The sequence below is a fragment of the Cebus imitator genome, unplaced genomic scaffold, assembly GCF_001604975.1.
Source record: "Cebus imitator isolate Cc_AM_T3 unplaced genomic scaffold, Cebus_imitator-1.0 Scaffold78, whole genome shotgun sequence".
Classification (NCBI taxonomy): Eukaryota; Metazoa; Chordata; class Mammalia; order Primates; family Cebidae; genus Cebus; species Cebus imitator.
In genome coordinates, this window is record NW_016107393.1 from 2,403,425 (window position 1) to 2,423,995 (window position 20,571).

A 20,571-nucleotide genomic window follows, 5' to 3' on the forward strand; every position below is an offset into this window, starting at 1 on the left:
AAAACCTCTACAGTTTGCCATAGTTATTAAGTATAAATAACCAATTAAAGATGGTATAATAGGTATACACAAGGTAGATAGGTTTATAGCTTGTTCTTACAGGGAGGTGCAAGACACAACTATTGAGAAACAGGGTAAAGGTAGCTTACAGCAGGCCTGGCCTATCAGACTGAAGAGTTTAATTTCTATAGCCTTAACGAAGTAAGAAGTATGATGGATTCTTCTTTTATATATAGAAATAGTCTTTTTCCTTTGTGTTTGAAGAGCTTGTTATGATATTGTGAACAGCTACACACACACACACACACACGAGAAGTTTGGGAAGGGAGCAGGGTCTCCACATGGTTTCCTTCCTTCCTATAACTCACTCTTACACATTAGACTTTGAAAATGAGAGAGGGAGGTACAACTTTAGACCCTCAGTATATTGCAGACTAATGGTCAAGCTGTTCTGGTTCTCACGAGAATATGTACAATTAGCCAAAATTACAATTCACATTTTTTTTCTGGTTTTCTGTTTCACCTTCTGCCAAAATAGTCTATCCACTACCAAAGTATTACCAGGGATACAGCCTCCTGAGCCAGTGCTAACTTGTAAAACGTACCCAGGCTGAGTCAGTCTGTTACCTGCTACCACAATGGCTGCTGAGTTGGATGGATTCTTCCCTCAGTTTCCTCTGCCAGTTCCCTCAATCTTTCTGTCAGTTTCTTATATCTTACTTATTCACAGTTTACATTTTCCTGGCTATTTATTCCATCAGCTGATCTTACAAAGTGATGCATTTTTTTTCAAGGGTAAACTGTCTAGATATATTGTGACCTTCAAGAACATCTTTACAGTCAATTTATTTTAAAGATTGTTAACAGCACATACAAAATCCTAGTTACTGACACAATACCTTGAGATGTGAACTTAGTTGAGAAATTTTCATTAATTTTCAATCTATATAAAAAGTTATTAAAGTTTATAAAATACATATTTTATATTAAAACCTCTACAGTTTGCCATAGTTATTAAGTATAAATAACCAATTAAAGATGGTATAATAGGTATACACAAGGTAGATAGGTTTATAGCTTGTTAAACAAATTTTCCAAATGAGGACTTTCTAAAATGCATCAAGGTCATCATCTTGGTCCTGAGATCATGTATGATATTGCTTCTTAATACTTTAAAAATATTCTAAATGTTTCTCAGTGGGATGGTTTCTCTTCAACATAATTAATGGGTATTTTTGAATATAGACAAAAGTAGAGATAATAGTATAATGAGCCCCCAGCTAGGTTTAAGATCTATACGACATCTAAGAAGAAAGACGAAGTAATATCTTATGATATTATTCATATAATATACGATCCTTCTGTGATGTAGCTTCTCAGTTCTTGCATTCATTTTAAGAAGACCCTTAGAAAACCAGAGGGTGCAGTTGTCATTCTTCGGAGTTTTTTCTTCTCCTTAATGTCCCTTTAGAACCTTGTTTGTTGCTTACTTTTGCATCATGCTGCCATGTTCTACAATGGAATTATATGCAAATAACACCCAACAAATATACTTTGGGTTGGATACTATTCTCAGCTTTGGAGATCTGGGGTCTCACAACCTGCTGATGAAGACTAATAAGAAAATAAATGATTACCACACAGTGTGTGAGGTGATGTATTGAAGAACCCACAGAAAGTACAGAGGGAGTCACCAACAAGTGTGTACATGTCCTGCTAAACTGCAGGCTTTCTGAGAAAAAGAGCCATGTACTACCATGACACATGGCCCTGGGTTTCTCACCAGGATATGGGTTCAGAAAACAGTATTTAATTATATGTTTTTGGATTGAGGGCAACTAAGCCAATAAGTAATCTGGAAACCATATTTGCCGGAAAAAAACTTTAGCTAACTGACTAGGTAAGTTTAACTCAAGAGAGAGAAGCCTGGAGAGGGTATATTATTCTTTCTGTTTCAAGCAAGGATTGTTATGTGGTGGAGGGAACCAACTTGTTCTGAAACATTCTAGGGGGCAGAAACAAGCCGTTAATCCTGGTTCTGACTTCCACAGTGCTGCAGGGAAGTTTCTTACATATAAGAGAACCTTAGCATTGCTGAATAAGGAGAAAGCATAGGTGATGCTAATTGAAATAAAGTGGCTATTGGGGTAAGTGTGAATATAGTTTTCCAGGTTTTGTCATGTTAACACTCAGGTTCTGTACTACTCAACTGATCAACATCTCAGAAACTTACTGGAATGGCTAGCTGCACTTATATTTTATTTCCTTAAATTTAAAGAGAATAGATATGAAGCCCTTAACTAAAAAAATCAGAATTTCACCTTCCACTATGCATTTCAAATCAGCTAATCTTAATCATATCCCACTGAATTGGTTGGTTAATAAATGGCATCAACTCCCATTTTTTTTTTTGTTTATGAAAACAAAAACTTTTGAAGCCACCACTGGGCACATGAACTGGGAACAAGGTATCCTGACCACAGTTCTGTCATCTCTGTGCCTCAAGTATTACAGAAGGGCACAAACTCTCACAATAAATATGCTATCAAGATGGAAGAATATTTTCCATTACAAAAATAAACTATGTTTCCTGTCTTCCACTAGCATTTTTATCCATCTCTTCGGACTAAGGAGACCCACTGGACTCTCGAAGGCTGTACCCCTGAAAAGCAAAACATCAGTCTCACTGTCAGCTGGATGCCAGAGAAGTGCAAGCAAAGCAGCACGGGCCTCATGTAAACTGGCCCACAGCACCACAGATCCCAAGAACTTTGAAGGAGCCAACAGCAGTGGCAAAAACATAACAGCATTAAGGCTCCGTTCCCCCTGCCAGCTCCATTCCCAAATATTCATAGAAAAGCCCCTGCTTCTACAAGCCCCCAGTCCCTCTGGAGAATGCTTTCATTTGATTGCCTCAGTATTGAAACTCTTCAATAATAGCATCTGTCTCTGACAGGTTTCTGGAGATAAAACTGCTGTGTGATGATCATGTTGGTCGGAAGAAGATTGAATTGAGACCACAGAACCTATCTGTTACCTTCCAGTCTCCTATCAGGAATTTCATGTGATTCTACTCATTTCCTTTGGACCTAGATAGATTACTACTGCTGTATAATAATGGGCAACTACTGCTTAAAAGTACAAATTTTGATGCTGTTTATAATCCCTGTTAGTGACAGGTCCTACAGGACAACAATCAGTGGAAATTATATATATGTATTTGGTAGGATCTCATAAGAATTTACATAGGAAAGATTGAGTCCTTTAATCTTTTGAGTTTTGGAAAGTTGCGATAAGTAATTTATCATAATGATCTATTATCTAGAGTCCTTTGAAGGGTAATATAAACACTAAATCTATTTGTGACTTTAAAACACCTTTTGGTCCTGTCCAGAATGACAGGCTGGTGTAGCTAGAAGTCAAGTTAGAACTGTGACAAATGAATTCAGGAAGCCTTTCTATCCAGGCCCAGTTCTATTTGGCAGTAAAATTAGAAGATATATTAGGAACAAAAGTAATGGTTGTTTCTATCTATGTATCTAACCTCCTTCCATAGCAAAAGATGACAGATAACTACGACTCTTCCACAAATGCCTTCCCTACTTCGCTCCTGGCCCACACCAAATTCTTGTGGAAAGGCTTGGCATACAAATTGTTGGTTAACAACCAGACTATCTTTTTAGTTGTTCAGAGGGAATTGAAAATCTTTTTTGCAGAGTGTTTTGTTAGATTTTCATCTGGAAAAATTCACCATTTTTTTTAGCTGCAATAGTGAAAGAGGAATTTTGTTTATCCAGACCTACTTTTTAAAGAATGACCCTTATTTATTGACCCTTAAAAGGAACATTCACTGAATTCAATAATTTATTCAACTAAGAGATATTTCTTGAGGCTCTACCATGTGGCCAGACACCTTGCTAGATGCTGAGGGTAAAGGGATGAACAAGGCAGAAATGGCCTCTGTACTCGGGAGCTAAACAACAGAACAAACAACAGAATCTCCTGGAGGCACGTCTTCTACCATCCTCTCAGAATATTTACAACTAGTTCTTTCTTTCACAAGATGACTAAAAATGAAGCTTTATTTAACTTTTCTTAGAACAAATTGAGGTATACACAAATAAATTAAAGCTACACTGTCATACATAAGCATTCTCATATTAACATCTTTTAAAACCTCTAAACACTTCTGTCAGAAATAAACATATTTCTTGCCTTTAGTATGATGTTCATGAAGCTGAAGAAGTGATTTTAAGGACTCAACATTCTCAAACTCGTGAGTATTCTGGAGGAAATCTTCAGCTTGGTCTATTTTAACAGCAAACTACAATAGAAATACAGATGAAAGACATTTGTATAAAAATTAATGTACCATTGTTAGTTACCTGTAGATATTTTTCATAAATTTGTAGCCCAGCTGAGGATGCATGTGTTTGTGAAAGTGTGTATGTTTGTATGCATGTGTTTGTGTGAGTGTGTGTTGGCTTAGAGTGTGTGTGTGTGTGTGTGTGTGTGTGTGTGTGTTTACATGTAGTCAATTTACAAAGTGCTATTGGTAAGAACTTTCTTCTCCTTTCATACCTAATAATGTATGCTGAAATAAACCAACCTGTTTACTGTCCAAATGCCTATTAAATTTTTCAACCAAAATTATAGTGTCCTATGTATCTAATCACGTTCAACATTTTAAGACACTGTTAAGAATAAGCAGAAAGTTAGCTAAGGGAAACCAAGAAAAGGTCAACTAAAAAGTAACCTACACATGTACAAGTACATGTAGCTTAAGAACTCACTTAGAGAGAAGGTTGTAGTTATTTTTTCCCTCTATAACTGAACTTAGCAGTGAAATATGCAAGTTTCCAAATAATATGTAGTCTAATCCTGTATTTTATACTAAGCAAAATATATATATTTGTATAGAAAGTGGTCTCAAGAAAATACATACCAAATGGTGACTTAATGAGAAGAAATTAAGGATGAGTGAAAGGAGGTAAAATTTTAATATTTGAATCTATAATTTGTAATTCTGTTTGCATTTTCAACAATAATTTGTATGCATTACATCTATAAATAAAATGAGATTAGATGGACTAAGAATGACAAATGAGAAATTTCTTCTCTGTTTCAAGGAAAATGCATAGTAATTTCACACTCTAAATGATGAAGAATATGACTGGTCTCTCTTTTTCTTTTTCTCCATAGAGAAAGTGAGAGGTTAAGAGAGATGATTAACTTGATGTTAAAATGCTCAGGGAAATAATCTTTGAAATAAATTTTAGAAGATGGCAAAATATATTTGGTTATCTTATCACGGTATGTCTGTTATGGTAGACAAATAGCTGGTTTGTTTTAGCACTAAGTTTCAACAGTAATTATTACAGTTTATATGAGCATTTTAATATATTCACCTTTGGATTGGGTTTAGAATAAACTAATTGAGGAAAAGTATCAGTGTGAAAGACACAGAGGATTACCATAGTATGTATCTTCTTTTTAAAGTCTTCTCCAAACTACCATCTTTGAATTTGGGGATTCTTAATATTTTAATGTAACTATTTGATTAACATAATCTACTGTAGTTTGATTATTACAACGGCCATATGAAATCCAATTATAAATGAAACAGATTAATGAGAGAGAGACTGAAGAGCAGGGACATGTTTTGGAAATGTAAGGAAGGCCTCTGACATCCTATTAGAACAACCTAATGGACATCTGCTGCTGTCACTCAGGGGCAGTGTTCCTAAATTACAGCACAGTGTTCAAGGTGAGAATAACCCAACTGACAGTTATGTCTGTAAGCCTGAAATAATCTTGTAATAATGATCAGCCATGCAATCATTAGTAATTTCGCATTTCTCAAAAACTCCTGCATGCACATAATTCAATAAAAGGGGTTCATATCCACATCATTTACATCTCTAATTCACTCAATTTTTAATAACTGATTTTAAAAATATTATTTAAAGAGAATTTCAAAAGGAAAAAAAAAACATTCCTAGTAGATGGTTTGTTTGTTCCCTGAACAACATTACAAAAAGTTCCAGGGTCACAGTTTAACTTATATTTATATTTCAGCTTGTTATAAAATTAAAAATAAATAAACAAACCAATAAGCAAACAATGCTTTACTCAGAAAAAGCTTCCCTAAAGTTCAGTTTACTTTTATCAGTATTTTCTTTTCTCTACTTCCATCGCTAATAAAAATGGCTTTGGCATATACAAAGGGGGCATAAGGATTATGTAGGGGTTTGTCTTCAGTTTAGTATGAAGTGATCCACAAAATTGGAAACAGGATAATAAAAGAAATAATTAGTATTTTCACTAGATCCAATAAAAGCTCACACAAGTGTAAGAATAAGAGTGTTGGGCTGAATTATGGTTTGGCCTACTATTGCCTTTTATTTCACGCTATATCTCAAAGTAATTTATTATGGAGAAAATAAGCTAGTATTAACTCTAAAACACAGTGAGAAACAAATATTGTTCTAATGCTAGAAAGAAAAAATTCGCTGGGCTCAAAAGAGCTGAGTTTCAAGGACAGCTGAAACCTATGCCCTACTTACTGAGATAGAATGAATCAGATATATCCATAATTTGGCCTCTGTAGGTGTTTTTCAGCTGTCTTATTTCTTTTCAGGAAAGAAAGTTTGTGTATGAAACTTCTTCCAAGATGGTTTCTGGAATTAGTTGAACTTCAGTGTTCAAATTGTGAAAAACAAGCCTTGAAAATTATAATAAGGTTTTTATTCCTCCCTTTTGCCTTTAAACAAGTTCATGATGCATGAGATTGCCTACTCCAATTTTTAGGTTCTATTACTAATCTTCTTTCCTTCATTATATTGGATTTAAGTCCTGAAATTTTGTTTAAAAAATGTCATATTTTTCAAATCTAGTGCTTTATCATAAGGAAGCAGCACTCTCACATCAAAATGAATGGGCTGCCACTTGACAGAGAAGTTAAAAGTGAAATTTCCAATAACTGTCTTATACCAAATATAACACCTCTTTTGATAATGTTCTTTGAAACTCACATTTTGAAATCAGAAACTTCAAAACATTGTAGAATCCTAGAAAAATCACAAGGACATATGGCCTTCTTAGCGCCAGAAGGACTTTTTCCTTCTCTTGTATTTTAAGGTGTTCAAACTATGGAAAATCAACTATATGCCTTAGGAAAGTACTCATAAAATGCTACATTTATGAGTCAAATAACCTATGGAATATTCTACAATTTCTTTTTTAAAACATAAGCAGCAAAAAGGAAATTTTATTGTCCAACTTTTGGCCGAGAATAACACTCTAGACCAGCATTCCTTAGTAATCCTACAATCAGGGTAATTGTTTGATTTAGTAACTATATTACTACCTTCGATATAGAGGGAAATAAATCATAATAACTTATGAGAGTTCCTATTATTACTTAATATTTTACCACATTTTAATTAATTAACAGTACTTTGTTTTTGTTTGAAGACCTACTCTTAAAATAGTAATAAATTTACTTTTGACAATCAAAAATTAAATATATTGTGTATGCATGTCTTGCTTATTCTGCCAATTTTTTTTTTTTACTGACTGCAATGTCTATTTGTGGAAAAACAAACATTTTCAGGAGTGCTATTCATTTGCTCTGGTTTGGAGAAGGGAGAAGTTTTTTAAAGCACGAACCTCTAAGGCATTTTCAAAAAATTCAGAAGTCAACCTAAGGAGATCCGTTCTTCTTTCAAGCATGGAGACCAGGGCTGCCCAGGCTTCACCCAGAGTCTCGGCCATGGCATCATAGACCTGACTCTGATCCTTGTTCTCTTCAGCTGTCTTGTCTGCCTCCTTCAAGAGTTCCCACACCCGATCTTCCAAAGCCTAAGTCCAAGAGAAAAAGGCATAAGCCAGGTTGTTAACTCAATGTAACAACACAGAATCACATTTTAAACACTTGGATATTAGAAATTGTATGGAGTCCCGGAAAGAGAATTTATAAACACAAACTGTTATGCAAGAAAGTATATCAAAGAAGAAGGAAGGAGCGATCAGGATTGAGGTGAACGAGGGAGCATGGCCGGGCCAAAACTGTTTTTGCATGGCCGGGCCAAAAATTCACATTTAAACATTGTCCAAACACTGCTGACATTTAGCAAAGATACATGTCTATATTCCCATAAGGCACAGAATATTATGTTAATCTCACATTTCCAAAAAAATAAGAAAAGTGATAAGCACACACCTAGAAGAGTGATCAAGAATAAAGGTTGGGACAAACAAGCCCAGTAAAGCTTACTGTTTACTGTAAGTAATTGTCATTAGTTAACATGACTGTGATGCTTAATGTAAACATTATGAGTAGATTTTTAAAACAGAATAGTCATAATTTAAAAATTTAGATATGCATAACCAACTCTATGTACTGTTTGGACAAAATATGAAAAATAAAAAGGAACATGTGCTTACAAAATTTCTCATTCAGGGATAGGAGGATTCAATAAATTCCATATAATTCTTGAAGTTGGTACCAAAATAAAGGCATCATTTTTAAAGAATATAGTAGACTAAAATATTATGAATACATTCTGAAATATCAACATAAAAATAAACTTAAAATGCGATAAAGAGAAATACAACAAACAAAAGAAATAAGAGCAGGTTCATAAGGATACACACACATAATGACAACAAAATAATTAAAAATCAATTAACACAAAAAATGTGGATAAGTTAACCTTTTAAACAAAAAGACAAACACTATCAGAGTGAGAAAAAAAAGGCAACAAAACTCAACCAATTTGTGTTTGCTAGAGTATCCTTAAAAAGAAATATTTTTTGGAAACAAAGAAATGAGATATATCAGGAAAAGGCAGACAAGAGAAAGGAGGACTAATACTGAACAAATTAGAATCAAAACAAAAATCACTGGTGCTTAAAAATGGTATTTATAATGGTAAATAGTGCAAGCCACAGTAAAGGCACTCATGAACCTTCATATCTGTGGCACTGAAATATTTCAAGTAGATATAACCAGTCTTACATCAAACAAATAGAGAATAAAAACTACAATTATAGACTGTCTTTAAAACTAATAATAAGGCTACTACATTTAGAAACTTTGAATATACAGCTAACCTTATGCTCAGATAAAATACATAGTATTAGACAACTTTGTTTTTAAAGAAAGAAAATAAATTATCTCAACATCCAGGTCTAAATTATTAAAAAAAAATAAAACAACAAAATAAGGGGGATAAACTGATTAAATACAAAATCAGAAATTAACAGATTATATTAAAATACTAGAATTGAATTTTTTAAGGAGATTAATTGAAAAGCCAATAAAATATTAAAATAGCTGACAGATGTCAAATAAAATGGCAGAGTAGGTAGCTCCAGTGACCATTCCTGTAGAGAAACATCAAAAACAGCAAGCAAAAACTGTCTTAATTTTGTTAGAACTCTGGAAAGTAGTCAAAGATTTAAAGCAACCAAAAAAAAAAAAAAAAAAAAAAAAAAAAAAAAAAAAAAAAAAAAAATAAAAAAAAAAAAAAAAAAAAAAAAAAAAAAAAAGGCTGAAGCATGAAAAAGGTGACTTTAAAATGTTAGAAAAGCTTTGAGACAGTGTTATATGCCCTTGCTCAACCACTCCTGGGTTCAACAGAGCCTATCAGAGTAGATAGGAATAATAAGACACAACTATATATAGTCTACAAAAAACCTACTTCAAATATAAAGGCAGAGATGCATTAAAAGTAAGTGAATTGGAGTAGCAATGTAAGGTGATTGATGTATTAGCTCAATTAATTTAACATGTGTTAATTATTTTGCAATGCATACATACCTCAAAACATCATATTGTACAACTTAGGTGTACACAATTTTTAGTTGTCAATTATACTGCAATAAAGCTGGATGAAAAAAAATAATGGATGGAGAAAGATGTACCGTGCTAACACTAATCTAAAGAAAGCTGGAGTACCTATGTAAATTCTAGACAGAGAATATTTTAGAGCAAGAGATATTATTTGAGATTCAGACAGGTATTATGAAATTATAAAGGAGTCAGTCTGCAAGAAGGCATAAGAATTCTAAATGTATATGAGGCTAACAACAGAGAGTCAAAATACATGAGGCAAAACTAATAGAACTACATGAAGAAATAGATAAATATGTTATAATAGAGATGTCAACATCCCTCTATCAATAATCAATATATCCAGCAGGCTGAAAATTATTAAGGATATAGAAGAACTAAGCAACACCATCAGTTAACTTGATCTAATTGGCATTTATAAAATAATTCCTCCAACAATGCAGAACACACTTTCCTCTCAAGCTTACATGGAACATTCATAAGATAGGCCATATCCTGGACCATAAAACATACTTTAACAAATTTTTAAAAACAGAAATCATACAAATATATTCTCAGACCACAAAAGAATTAAACTAAATGTCAGTAACAGAAATATAGCCAAAAAATACCATAATATTTGGATATTAAACAACACACTTTTAAATAACACATGGGTCAAAGAAGTCTCAAGGGAAATAAAAATATTTTGAACTAAATGAGAAAATGAAAATATGATGTATCAAAATTTGTAAGATGCCAAAATAGTAGTGCTCAAGGAAAAATTTATAGCAGTCAATATATATATGAAAAGAAAAAAGACTGAGTTTTTTTAGTTTTTACCATAGGAAACTAGAGAGAGTAAATTAAATTTTAAGTAAACAGAAGAAAATAATAAAAATTAGAGGAGGAATCAATGAAATGAAAACAATAGAGAAAATCAATGTAAGCAAAAATGATTCTAAGAAAAGATCAATAAAATTGATAAATCTCTAGTCAAGCTAATCAGGAAGGAAGGAAGGGAGGGAGGGAGGGAGGGAGGAAGGAAAAGGGAAAGGAAAAAGAAAAGGAAAAGAAAAAGGAAAGGAAAGGAAAAAAGAAACAAACTACTAATATCGGAAATGAATGAGGGGCCACAACTACTGATCCATGGACATTAAAATGATAAAAAGGAATAACAAAAATGGCTTTATATCCACAAATTTGATAACTGAGATGAAATGGACAAATTCCTTGAAAGATACAAGCTACCAAAATTCACACAAGAAAAAAATAGATAATCTGAACAAGGCTGTAACTATTAAAAAATTAAATCAATAAAAACCTTCCAAATAAGAAAGCACTAGGCAGAGGTGACTACACTGGTGAATTCTACCAAATGTTTAAAGAAGAAATGATGCTAAAGCTAATTAAAAAAATACAGCAAAGTTACAGAGTATGTGATCAACACATAAAAAAATCAGTTGTGTTTCTTTATACAGAAATGAACAATCTAAAATGGAAATCGAGAATTCCACTTACAAGAGCATCAGAAAGAATAAAATACCTAGGAATAAGATTAACCAAGGAAGTAAAAGACTTGTACATTGAAAACTAAAAATCATTGCTGAAAGAAATTGAAGACGACCTAAATAAATGGAAATAGATCCTATGTTCATAAGTTGGAAGACTTAATGTTGCTGAAAAGCAGTGCTATCTAAAGTAATCCACAGATTCAATGTAATCAATATAAAAATTTCAAAGGCTTTTTGACAGAAATTGCAGAGATAATCCTCATATTTATATGGACTTGTAAGGGGACTATAGTAGTCAAAACAATATTGAAAAAGGACAAGTTCGAAGCCTCACACTTCTAAAAATTTCAGAACTTACTACAAAGCAGCAGTAATCAAAATGGTGTATTGGCATAAGGATAGATATATAGGGCAATAGCCTAGAATTGAGAGTTTAGAAATATACTTATATGCCTATGGGCAATTGATTTTCAACAATGGTGGCAGGACCACTCAATGAGGAAAGAATAATCTTCAACTAGTGGAGCTAGAACAATTAGATATTCACATGTAAAAGAATAAAGTTGAATATTTACCTCTCATACCATATAAAAAATTCAAAATGTATCAGTGATATCAATGTAAAAGTTAAAATTTATGAAATTTTTAGAAGAATTTTACAGGTAAATTTTCATCACCTTGACTTTGGCAATAGTTTTTTTAGATATGACACCAGCAGCATAAGCAACAACCACAACAAACAGACAAATTGGACTTCATCAAAATCAAGACTTTTATGTACAAAGGACACTATCAAATAAGTAAAAAGAAAATCCTTAGAATGGGAGAAGATATTGGCAAATTATATAACAGATAAGCATCTAGCATCCAGAATATATAAAGAACTCTTTCAACTTAACAACAGAAAGGGGCTGGGCGAGGTAGCTTACACCTGTAATCCCAGCACTTTGGGAGGCTGAGGCAGGCAGATCACCTGAGGTCAGGAGTTTGGGACCAGCCTGACCAACATAGTGAAACTCTATCTCTGCTAAAAATACAAAAATTAGTCAGGCATGGTGGTGGGTGCCTGTAATCCTAGTTACTCAGGCTTTAAATTAATCTACTTTAATTAAATTAATTAATTTGGGGCTGAGGCAGGAGAATTGCTTGAGCCCAGGAGGGGGAGGTTGCAGTGAGCTGAAATCACACCACTGCACTCCAGCCTGGGAGACAGAACAAGACTCTGTCTCTAAATAAATAAAACAATAAAAAGGACAACAATACAATCATAAAGTGGGCAAATGATTTGAAAAGACATTTCTCAAAAAAAAGAAATAAATGGCAAACAAGTGCACAGAAAGATGCTCAAATGATTAGTCTTAGAAAAAATGCAAATCAAAAGCACAATGAGATGTCACTTCCCACACCCACTAGGATAGCTATAACCTTTAAAACACTGGAAATAACAAGTGTTAGCAAGAACATGGAGAAATTGGAATCCATGTACATAGCTGATGATAATATAAAATGGTACAGCTGCTTTAAAAAAACATGTTGGCATTTACTCAAAAAGTTAAACATAGAATTACCATATGACCCAGCAATTACATTCCTAGGTATATCCATGGGAAGTAAAAGCATGCATATGTCCACACAAAAGCATGCACATGCATGTTCACAGCAGCAGTATTGACAATAGCCCAAAGGCAGAAACAACCCAAGTGTCCATTTACTAGTGAATGAACAAAATGTACTATATCCATATGAGGGAGTATAGATAGGAAGGAAGGAAGGAAGGAAGGAAGGAAGGAAGGAAGGAAGGAAGGAAGGAAGGGAGGGAGGGAGGGAGGAAAGAAGAGGAGGAGAGGGGAGGGGAGGGGAGGGACAAAGGAAAGAAAGGAAAGACCAATATATGCTACAACACTGGTGAACCTCTAAGACATTATGCTAAGTGAAAGTCAAACACCAAAGGTCATACAATGCAGGATCATGATCCCACTTATATGAAATATCTAGAATAGGTAAAATCTTAGTAATAAAGAGCAGAATGGTGCTTACCAGGGGCTGGGGAAAGGGTGAATAAGGAATCACTACTTAATTGGTACAGAGTTTTCTTTTGGGCTGATGGGAAGATTCTGGATCTCAATAGAGATGATAGTTGCACCATGAGAAAGCTGATCATATGAATTGGATCATTCTGGTGATATGCATAAAACAGAGTTGAGAATCCAGGGAGAAAAGCACTCAGGGCACAAAATATTGCCCCAAAAATGTAATTCCCTGCAAGTCTGGAAGCTGAAACTGCCTACTATAACCTGAAACCAGTTTTATCTATTGAATACTGAAACAGCCTGAGACTGTTTTGTCCACTGCTGTCACTTGCCAATCAGAGCTTACCAGTCCTCAAAACCTTACAAGTGGCAATGACATTTCTCAAAGAGCAATACATATTCTCCATTTTATAAAACCTGTAACTTTGTTTTTCAGACATACTGAAGACCAGCCAGTCTGCATTTATGCCCTGAATTGCAGTACTTTCTTCCCAAATAAGACATTTGAATTTCAGAAGTTTATTTCTATATTGAACGTTTCACACACAGCACTGTGAATGTACTAAATGCCACTGCATTTTATACTTTAAAATGGTTAATTTTATAAGAATTTTGTCTTTTCAAAATTTTTTTTAACTTTTGAGATTTTAAAAGGAAAAAAGTGACACACAAAAAACATAAGCAGATCTCATGAAGGTGGAGATAGAATGATGGTTACCAGAGGCTAGGGGGGTGGAAAGGAAGAAGGAGGTAAAGAGAGGTTGGTTAACGAGTACAAAAATATGGTTAGATAGAAGAAATAAGTGTTTGACAGTAGTGTTTGATAGTAGGGTGACTATATTTAATTATTATATATTTCAAAATAACAAAAAGTGAAGATTTTTAGTGTCATCTACACAAAGAAATCACAACTGTTTGAGGTGATGGATATCCCAATTCCCTGACTTGATCATTATACAGTGTAGGAATGTATCAAAGTATCACATTTATCCTGTAAAGATGTGCAATTATTATGTATCATTACAATTTTTTAACATAATTATAATATTGAGATTGAAGACTATAAATGCATATAGCAAGTTTTGAATTTTCTGCAAATAAAAACAAAAATGGGGACAAAATGGAAAATTTTCTTTAAAATGTTACCAAAATTGTCCCAAGAAGATCTTATCATCATCTGCCTCATCATCACTATGATGACTGCCACCAGCATGGAAAATATTGAATAATTTCTCAAGTATGTCCCCAAATGAATAGGTGAATATGCCAATTTATTTAGTTGCCTGTGGAAATTTGGATGCTTCTAATTTTTGACTATTATATATAAATCTGCTATAAATATTTATGTATAAGTTTTTAGGTGGACATGTATTTTTAATTTCTCTAAGTATTTACCCAGGTGTTTTCCAGTTAATTTCACATTCTTATTTATATCTTTCTGTATGTTTTTAATTTTTTATAATGAAAATATGTTATTTTTATTAATGGAGGAAATATTTTTATTTTTGCAATTATGTAAAATAGACTTATTCTTAAAAGAAAAAAACACATGTCATTGCTATATTGGAATCATTGACCTAAGTTGTCTCTAATTACTATTCTTGAACAGTCCTTTCCTTCCTTATTCTTCCAAATTATATTCTAAGACACATTACACACTTTAATTATATTATTTTTCCCAGTTATTTGCTGCTTCTCTTTATAAGAGGATTGTACGTCTATGCCTCCTAAAACCAGACTTGTCCGTGCAACTGAGTTAGACTAAAAAATGTGAACAGAAGTTTTGTGTGCCATTTCTGAGTAGAAGTATTAAGAACCAATGAGTGAGTCTATCATTGCTCTTTCCATGAATAGGGGTTGCTCCTTGATAAGGTTTTGGTGTATCCCCACCCAAATCTCATCTTGAACTGTAGTTCCCATAATTCCCATGTGTCATGGGAGGGATCTGGTGGGAGATGATTGAATCATAGGGGCAGTTACCCCCATGCTGCTGTTCTTCTGATAGTGAGAGAGTTCTCACAAGAGAAGATTGTTTTATAAGGGACTTTTCCACCTTTTTCTTGGCACTTCTCCTTGCTGCTGCCATGTGAAGAAGGACGTGTTTGCATCCCCTTCCACCATGATTGCAAGTTTCCTGAGGCTTCCCCAGCCATGGTGAACTGTGAGTCAATTAAACCTCTTTCCTTTATAAATTACCCAGTTTCAAGTATGTATTTATTAGGAGCATGGAACAGACTAATACACTCCTTGAGCCTGGATTCTAAAATAAAGAAGACACACAAACCTGAACTGCAATTACCATGCAGCCAACACGGTAAGATAAAATCTGTTATTTGCAAGGCATTGCTTTTTGGAGTTATCTATTACCCTAGAATTACCTAATAAAAGCTATGTATTAGTCCATTTTTACATTGCTGATAAAGACATACCCAAGGCTGGGGAATTTACAAAGGAAAGATGTTTAATGGAGATCTCACAGTTACATGTGGCTAGGGAAGTCTCACAATCATAGCAGAAGGTAAGGTGGAGCAGGTTACATCTAGAGGGGCTGGCGGCAGCAAAGAGAGAGCTTGTGTAGGGAAACTTCCATTTTAAAAACCATAAGATCTCATGAGACTTATTCACTATCAGAAGAACTGCATGGGGAAGACCTGACCCCATGATTCACTTACCTCCCACATGTCTCTCCTACAGCATGTGGGAATTCAAGATGAGATTTGGGTGGGGACACAGGCAAATCACATCATTCCACCTCTGGCCCCTCCCATGTCTCATGTCCTTATATTGAAAACCAATTATGCCTTCCCAACAGTCCCCAAAATCTTAACTCATCTCAGCATTAAGTTAAAAGTCCACAGTCCAAAGTCTCATACAAGATAAGGCAAGTCCCTTCACACCTATAAGCCTGTAAAATCAAAAGCAAGTTACTCACTTCCTAGATACAATGGAGGTACAGGCATTGGGTAAATACAGCCATTCCAAATGGGAGAAATTGGCCAACACAAAGGAGCTACAGGCCCCATGCTAGTCCAAAATCTAGCAGAGTAGTCAAATCTTAAAGTTCCATAATGATCTTTTTTCACTCTCTGTCTCACATCCAGGTCACGCTGATGCAAGAGGTGGGTTCCCATGAACTTGGGCAGCTGCGCCCCTATGGCTTAGCAGGGTACAGCTTCCCTCCTGGCTGCTTTCATGGGCTGGCACTGAGTGTCTATAGCTTTTCCAGGTTCTACTGAAAGCTGTCAGTGGATCTACCATTCTGGGGTCTGGAGGACAGTGGCCCTTTTCTCAGAACTCCAGGGGCAATGCCCCAGAAGGTATTCTGTTTGGGGACTCCAATCCCACATTTCACTTCCACACTGCCCTAGCAGTGCCCTGCATGAGGGCCCTGCCCCTGAAGCAAACTTCTGCCTGGGCATCCAGGCATTTCCATATATTCACTGAAATCTAGGTAGAGGGTCCCAAACCCCAGTCCTTGACTTCTCTGTACCCATAGGCTAGAAACCACATGGAAGCTGCCAAGGCTTGAGGTTTGCACCCTCTGAAGCCATGGCCCAAGCTCTGTGTTGGCCCCTTTCAGCTATGACTGTAGTGGCTTGGTCACAGGGCACCAAGTCTCTAGGCTGCACATATGACAGAGACCCTGGGCCGGGCCCCCAAAACCACTTTTCCTCCTAGGCCTCCAGGACTATGATGGGAGGGACTGCCATTAAGACCTCTGACATGCCCTGGAGACATTTTCCCCATTTCTTAGGGATTAGCTCCTTGTTACTTATATAAATTTCTGCTGACTTGAATTTCTTCTCAGAAAATGGAATTTTCTTTTCTAGTGCATTGTAAAGCTGCAAATTTTCCAAATGTTTATGCTCTGCTTCCCTTATGAAACTGAATGCCTTTAACAGCACCTAAGTCATCTCTTGAATGCTTTGCTCCTTATAAATTTCTTCTGCCATATGCCCTAAATCATCTCTCTCAAGTTCAACGTTCCACAAATCTCTAGGGCAGGGCAAAATGTCACCAATCTCTTTGCTCAAACATAGCAAGAGTCACCTTTGCTCCAGTTCACAAGTTCCTCATTTCTATCTGCGACCATCTCAGCCTGGACTTTATTGTTCATATCACTATCAGCATTTTGGACAAAGCCATTCAATAAGTCTCTAGGAAGTTCCAAACTGTCCCACATTTTCCCATCTTCTTCTGAGCCCTCCAAACTGTTCCAACCCCTGTCTGTTACCCAGTTTCAAAATCACACACACATTTTCAGGTATCTTTTCAGCAGCATCCCACTCTACTGGTACCAATTTACTGTATTAGTCCATTTTCATGCTGTTGATTAAGACATACCCAAGACTGGGAAATTTTCAAGGGAAAGAGGTTTAACGGAGAACTCACAGTTCCACATGTTTGGGGAAGTCTCACAATCAAGACAGAAGTCAAGAAAGAGCAAGTCACATCTTACACGGATGGCAGTAGGCAAAGAGAAAGCTTGTTGTAGGAAAACTCCCATTTTTAAAACCATCAGATCTCATGAGACTTACCCATTATCATGAGAACAGCACAAGAAAGACCTGCTCCCATGATTCAATTACCTTCCACCAGGTCCCTCCCCTACCACATGGGAATTCAAGATGAGATGTGGGTGGGGACGCAGCCAAACCATATTAAGCTGACAGATAAATTTACAAATATAAACTCCTTTATTGGCACATTATGTCACCAAGGTTCTCTTACACTTAATAGAGAAAAAAATAAAATATATAATGCAACTAAGCAAAAAATCTAGATCATAGACTGATAATTTCATAGCTAACTCAAAAAAGGTCTCAGGCAGATTGGATGGAAATGGCAATGAACACCCACTAACAGATAGATGAGTATGTGCCAGCTCTTTTCTCTTTGCTATTTAGAATAAACAGACAGCCACACACAGTGGCTGATGCCTGTAATCCCAGTACTTTGGGAGGCCAAGGTGGGTGGATCATGAGGTCAAGAGATTGAGATGACCCTAGCTAACATGGTGAAACCTCGTCTTTACTAAAAATACAAAAATTAGCTGAGGGTGGTGGCAGGTGCCTCTAGTTCCAGCTACTCAGGAAGTTAAGGCAGGAAAATCGCTTGAACCTGGGAGGTAGAAGTTGCAGTGAGCCAAGATTGCACCACTGCACTCCATCCCAGCCACAGAGTGAGAGACTGTCTGAAAAAAGAAAAAAAAAAAAAAAGAATAAACAGACAACTGTTTGTCTAAATTGCCAGGAGAGTTTGACCAAAAGCGTATATTTTCTTACCTAGCTATTTGAGAGCCTAGTAACTGGACATTTCATTCTTGGGTGGCAAGTTTTAGACCATTGTAAGGGCTGGTTACTTTTGTATTGTGCATATTTTTCATTTTACACTTTTTAACATTAAAATAGGTTAACCTGGCCTCAATCTCCACTTATGATGTTGTTAGGTCAAGAATATATAAGAGAAGATGTCCGACTAGGAACAGCTCAGGATTGCAGCTCCCAGTGAAAGCGCAGAGGGTGAGTGGATGCCGCATTTCCAGACGGACTTTTACTGCCCACAGACCAGGAGATTCCCAGGCGGAGGAGCCCCATGGGTCGCCAGCATGGCTGTTTTGGCCAACACAGCTGTTTTGGCTGGTGCAGCTGCTTTGCCGGCACCCTGGTGCGGCAGTTCTCCGTACAAAATACACTGGTCTGGATGCCCTTTTAGCTGGCGATTGGAGACCGGGAAAGGCAGATCACCCATTCATCTGATTTAAAAAGCCAATGAAACAGGGAGCCAGGCCAGGAGATTTCTGGGCAAAAAAAAAACCACCATGAATCTGAGCGCTGCTGTTTCAGCCAGTGCAGTGAGTCACCGCACTGGAAATCACACAGATCCTGGCACCTTTTCAACAGGCAACTGGAACACCTGGGAGAGAGTGGAAAAAAAAAAAAAAAAAAAGACTCTGAGTCAGGGAGTCAGGTGATCAGGCTCAGCTGAACCCACCCCACCCCACACACACACACACAAACCCAGCAATTAAAAACGCTCTGGGTTGAGAGTTTCACAGCAAGCACAACTGAACTCAGGACGGTCCAGCTCTGTGAGGGAGGAGTGTCCTCCAATACTGAGACACTCCACCACTACGGAGGTAGTCCTCCATCACTGAGGCAGCCTGCTGTTGCCGAGGCAACCTGCCATTACAGAGAGAGTCCGCCATTACAGAGGTGGGCCACCATTGCCGAGGCAGTTCTAACTACATCCATATAAACAGGACTGCAGGGAGGATCACATGGCAGCTGGGCAGAGCCCACAGCAGCTCAGCAAAGCCACTGCAGGCAGCCAGTGACTAGGCTGTCTCCTTGCTGTGCAGGGCAGCCCTGAAAAAAAAAGGCAGCAGCACAACGAAAACTCATAAATAAAGCCCTAACTCCCTGGGACAGAGCATCTGGGGGGGGAAAAAAAAAAGGAGTTTATGAGTTCTGCTGCAGCAGATCTAAAAGTACCTGCCCAGCAACTCTGAATGAACAACAGAGCTCGCAGCTCAGCACTTCAGTTCCAATAAAGGACAGACTGCCTCCTCAAGCAGCTCCCTGACCGGGGTATATCCAAAGAGTCACCTCATAAAGGAGAGAACAGACTGACATTTGGTGGGTATCCTTCTGGGACAAAGATATCAGAAGAAGAAACTGGTAGCAACCCTCACTGTTCTGCAGCTGCTGCAGGTGATCCCCCGGCAAGCAGGGCCTGCAGAGGACCCCAGCAGTCCTACAGCAGAGGGGCCAGACTGTTAGAAGGAAAACTAAGAAACAGAAATAACTTCATCATCCATAAACTGGAAGTTCACCCAGAGACCCAATCTGAAAGCTAGCAACTACAAAGACAACAGGGGGATAAATCCACAAAGATGGGAAGAAACGAGTGCAAAAAGGATGAAAACACCTGAAACCAGAACACCTCTCTTCCTACAGGGGATCACAACTCCTCACCAGCAAGGGAACAAGGCTGGATGGAGAATGAGTGTGATGAAATGACAGAATCAGACTTCAGAAGGTGGGTAATAAGAAACTTCTGTGAGGTAAAAGAACATGTTCTAACCCAATGCAAAGAAATTAAGAGCCTTGAAAAAAGATTTGACAAAATGCTAATGAGAATAGACAACTTAGAGAGGAATATACGTGAATTGATGGAGCTGAAAAAC

The 20,571-nt window shown here is 36.5% G+C and overlaps 1 protein-coding gene across 4 annotated transcripts in view; it reads right to left on the reverse strand.

Annotated features, from left to right (window-relative positions):
- The window catches only part of CCDC141 (coiled-coil domain containing 141), a 204,814-nt gene that overhangs the window by 124,700 nt on the left and 59,543 nt on the right, over window positions 1-20,571 (reverse strand). For all 4 annotated transcript variants that reach the window (XM_017532732.2, XM_017532728.2, XM_017532729.2 and 1 more), the window contains exons 3-4: window positions 7,672-7,863; window positions 4,216-4,324 (exon numbers count right to left, since the gene is read on the reverse strand). In XM_017532732.2, coding sequence (XP_017388221.1) covers window positions 4,216-4,324; window positions 7,672-7,863 — 301 coding nt within the window. The remainder of the gene's footprint in view (window positions 1-4,215; window positions 4,325-7,671; window positions 7,864-20,571) is intronic.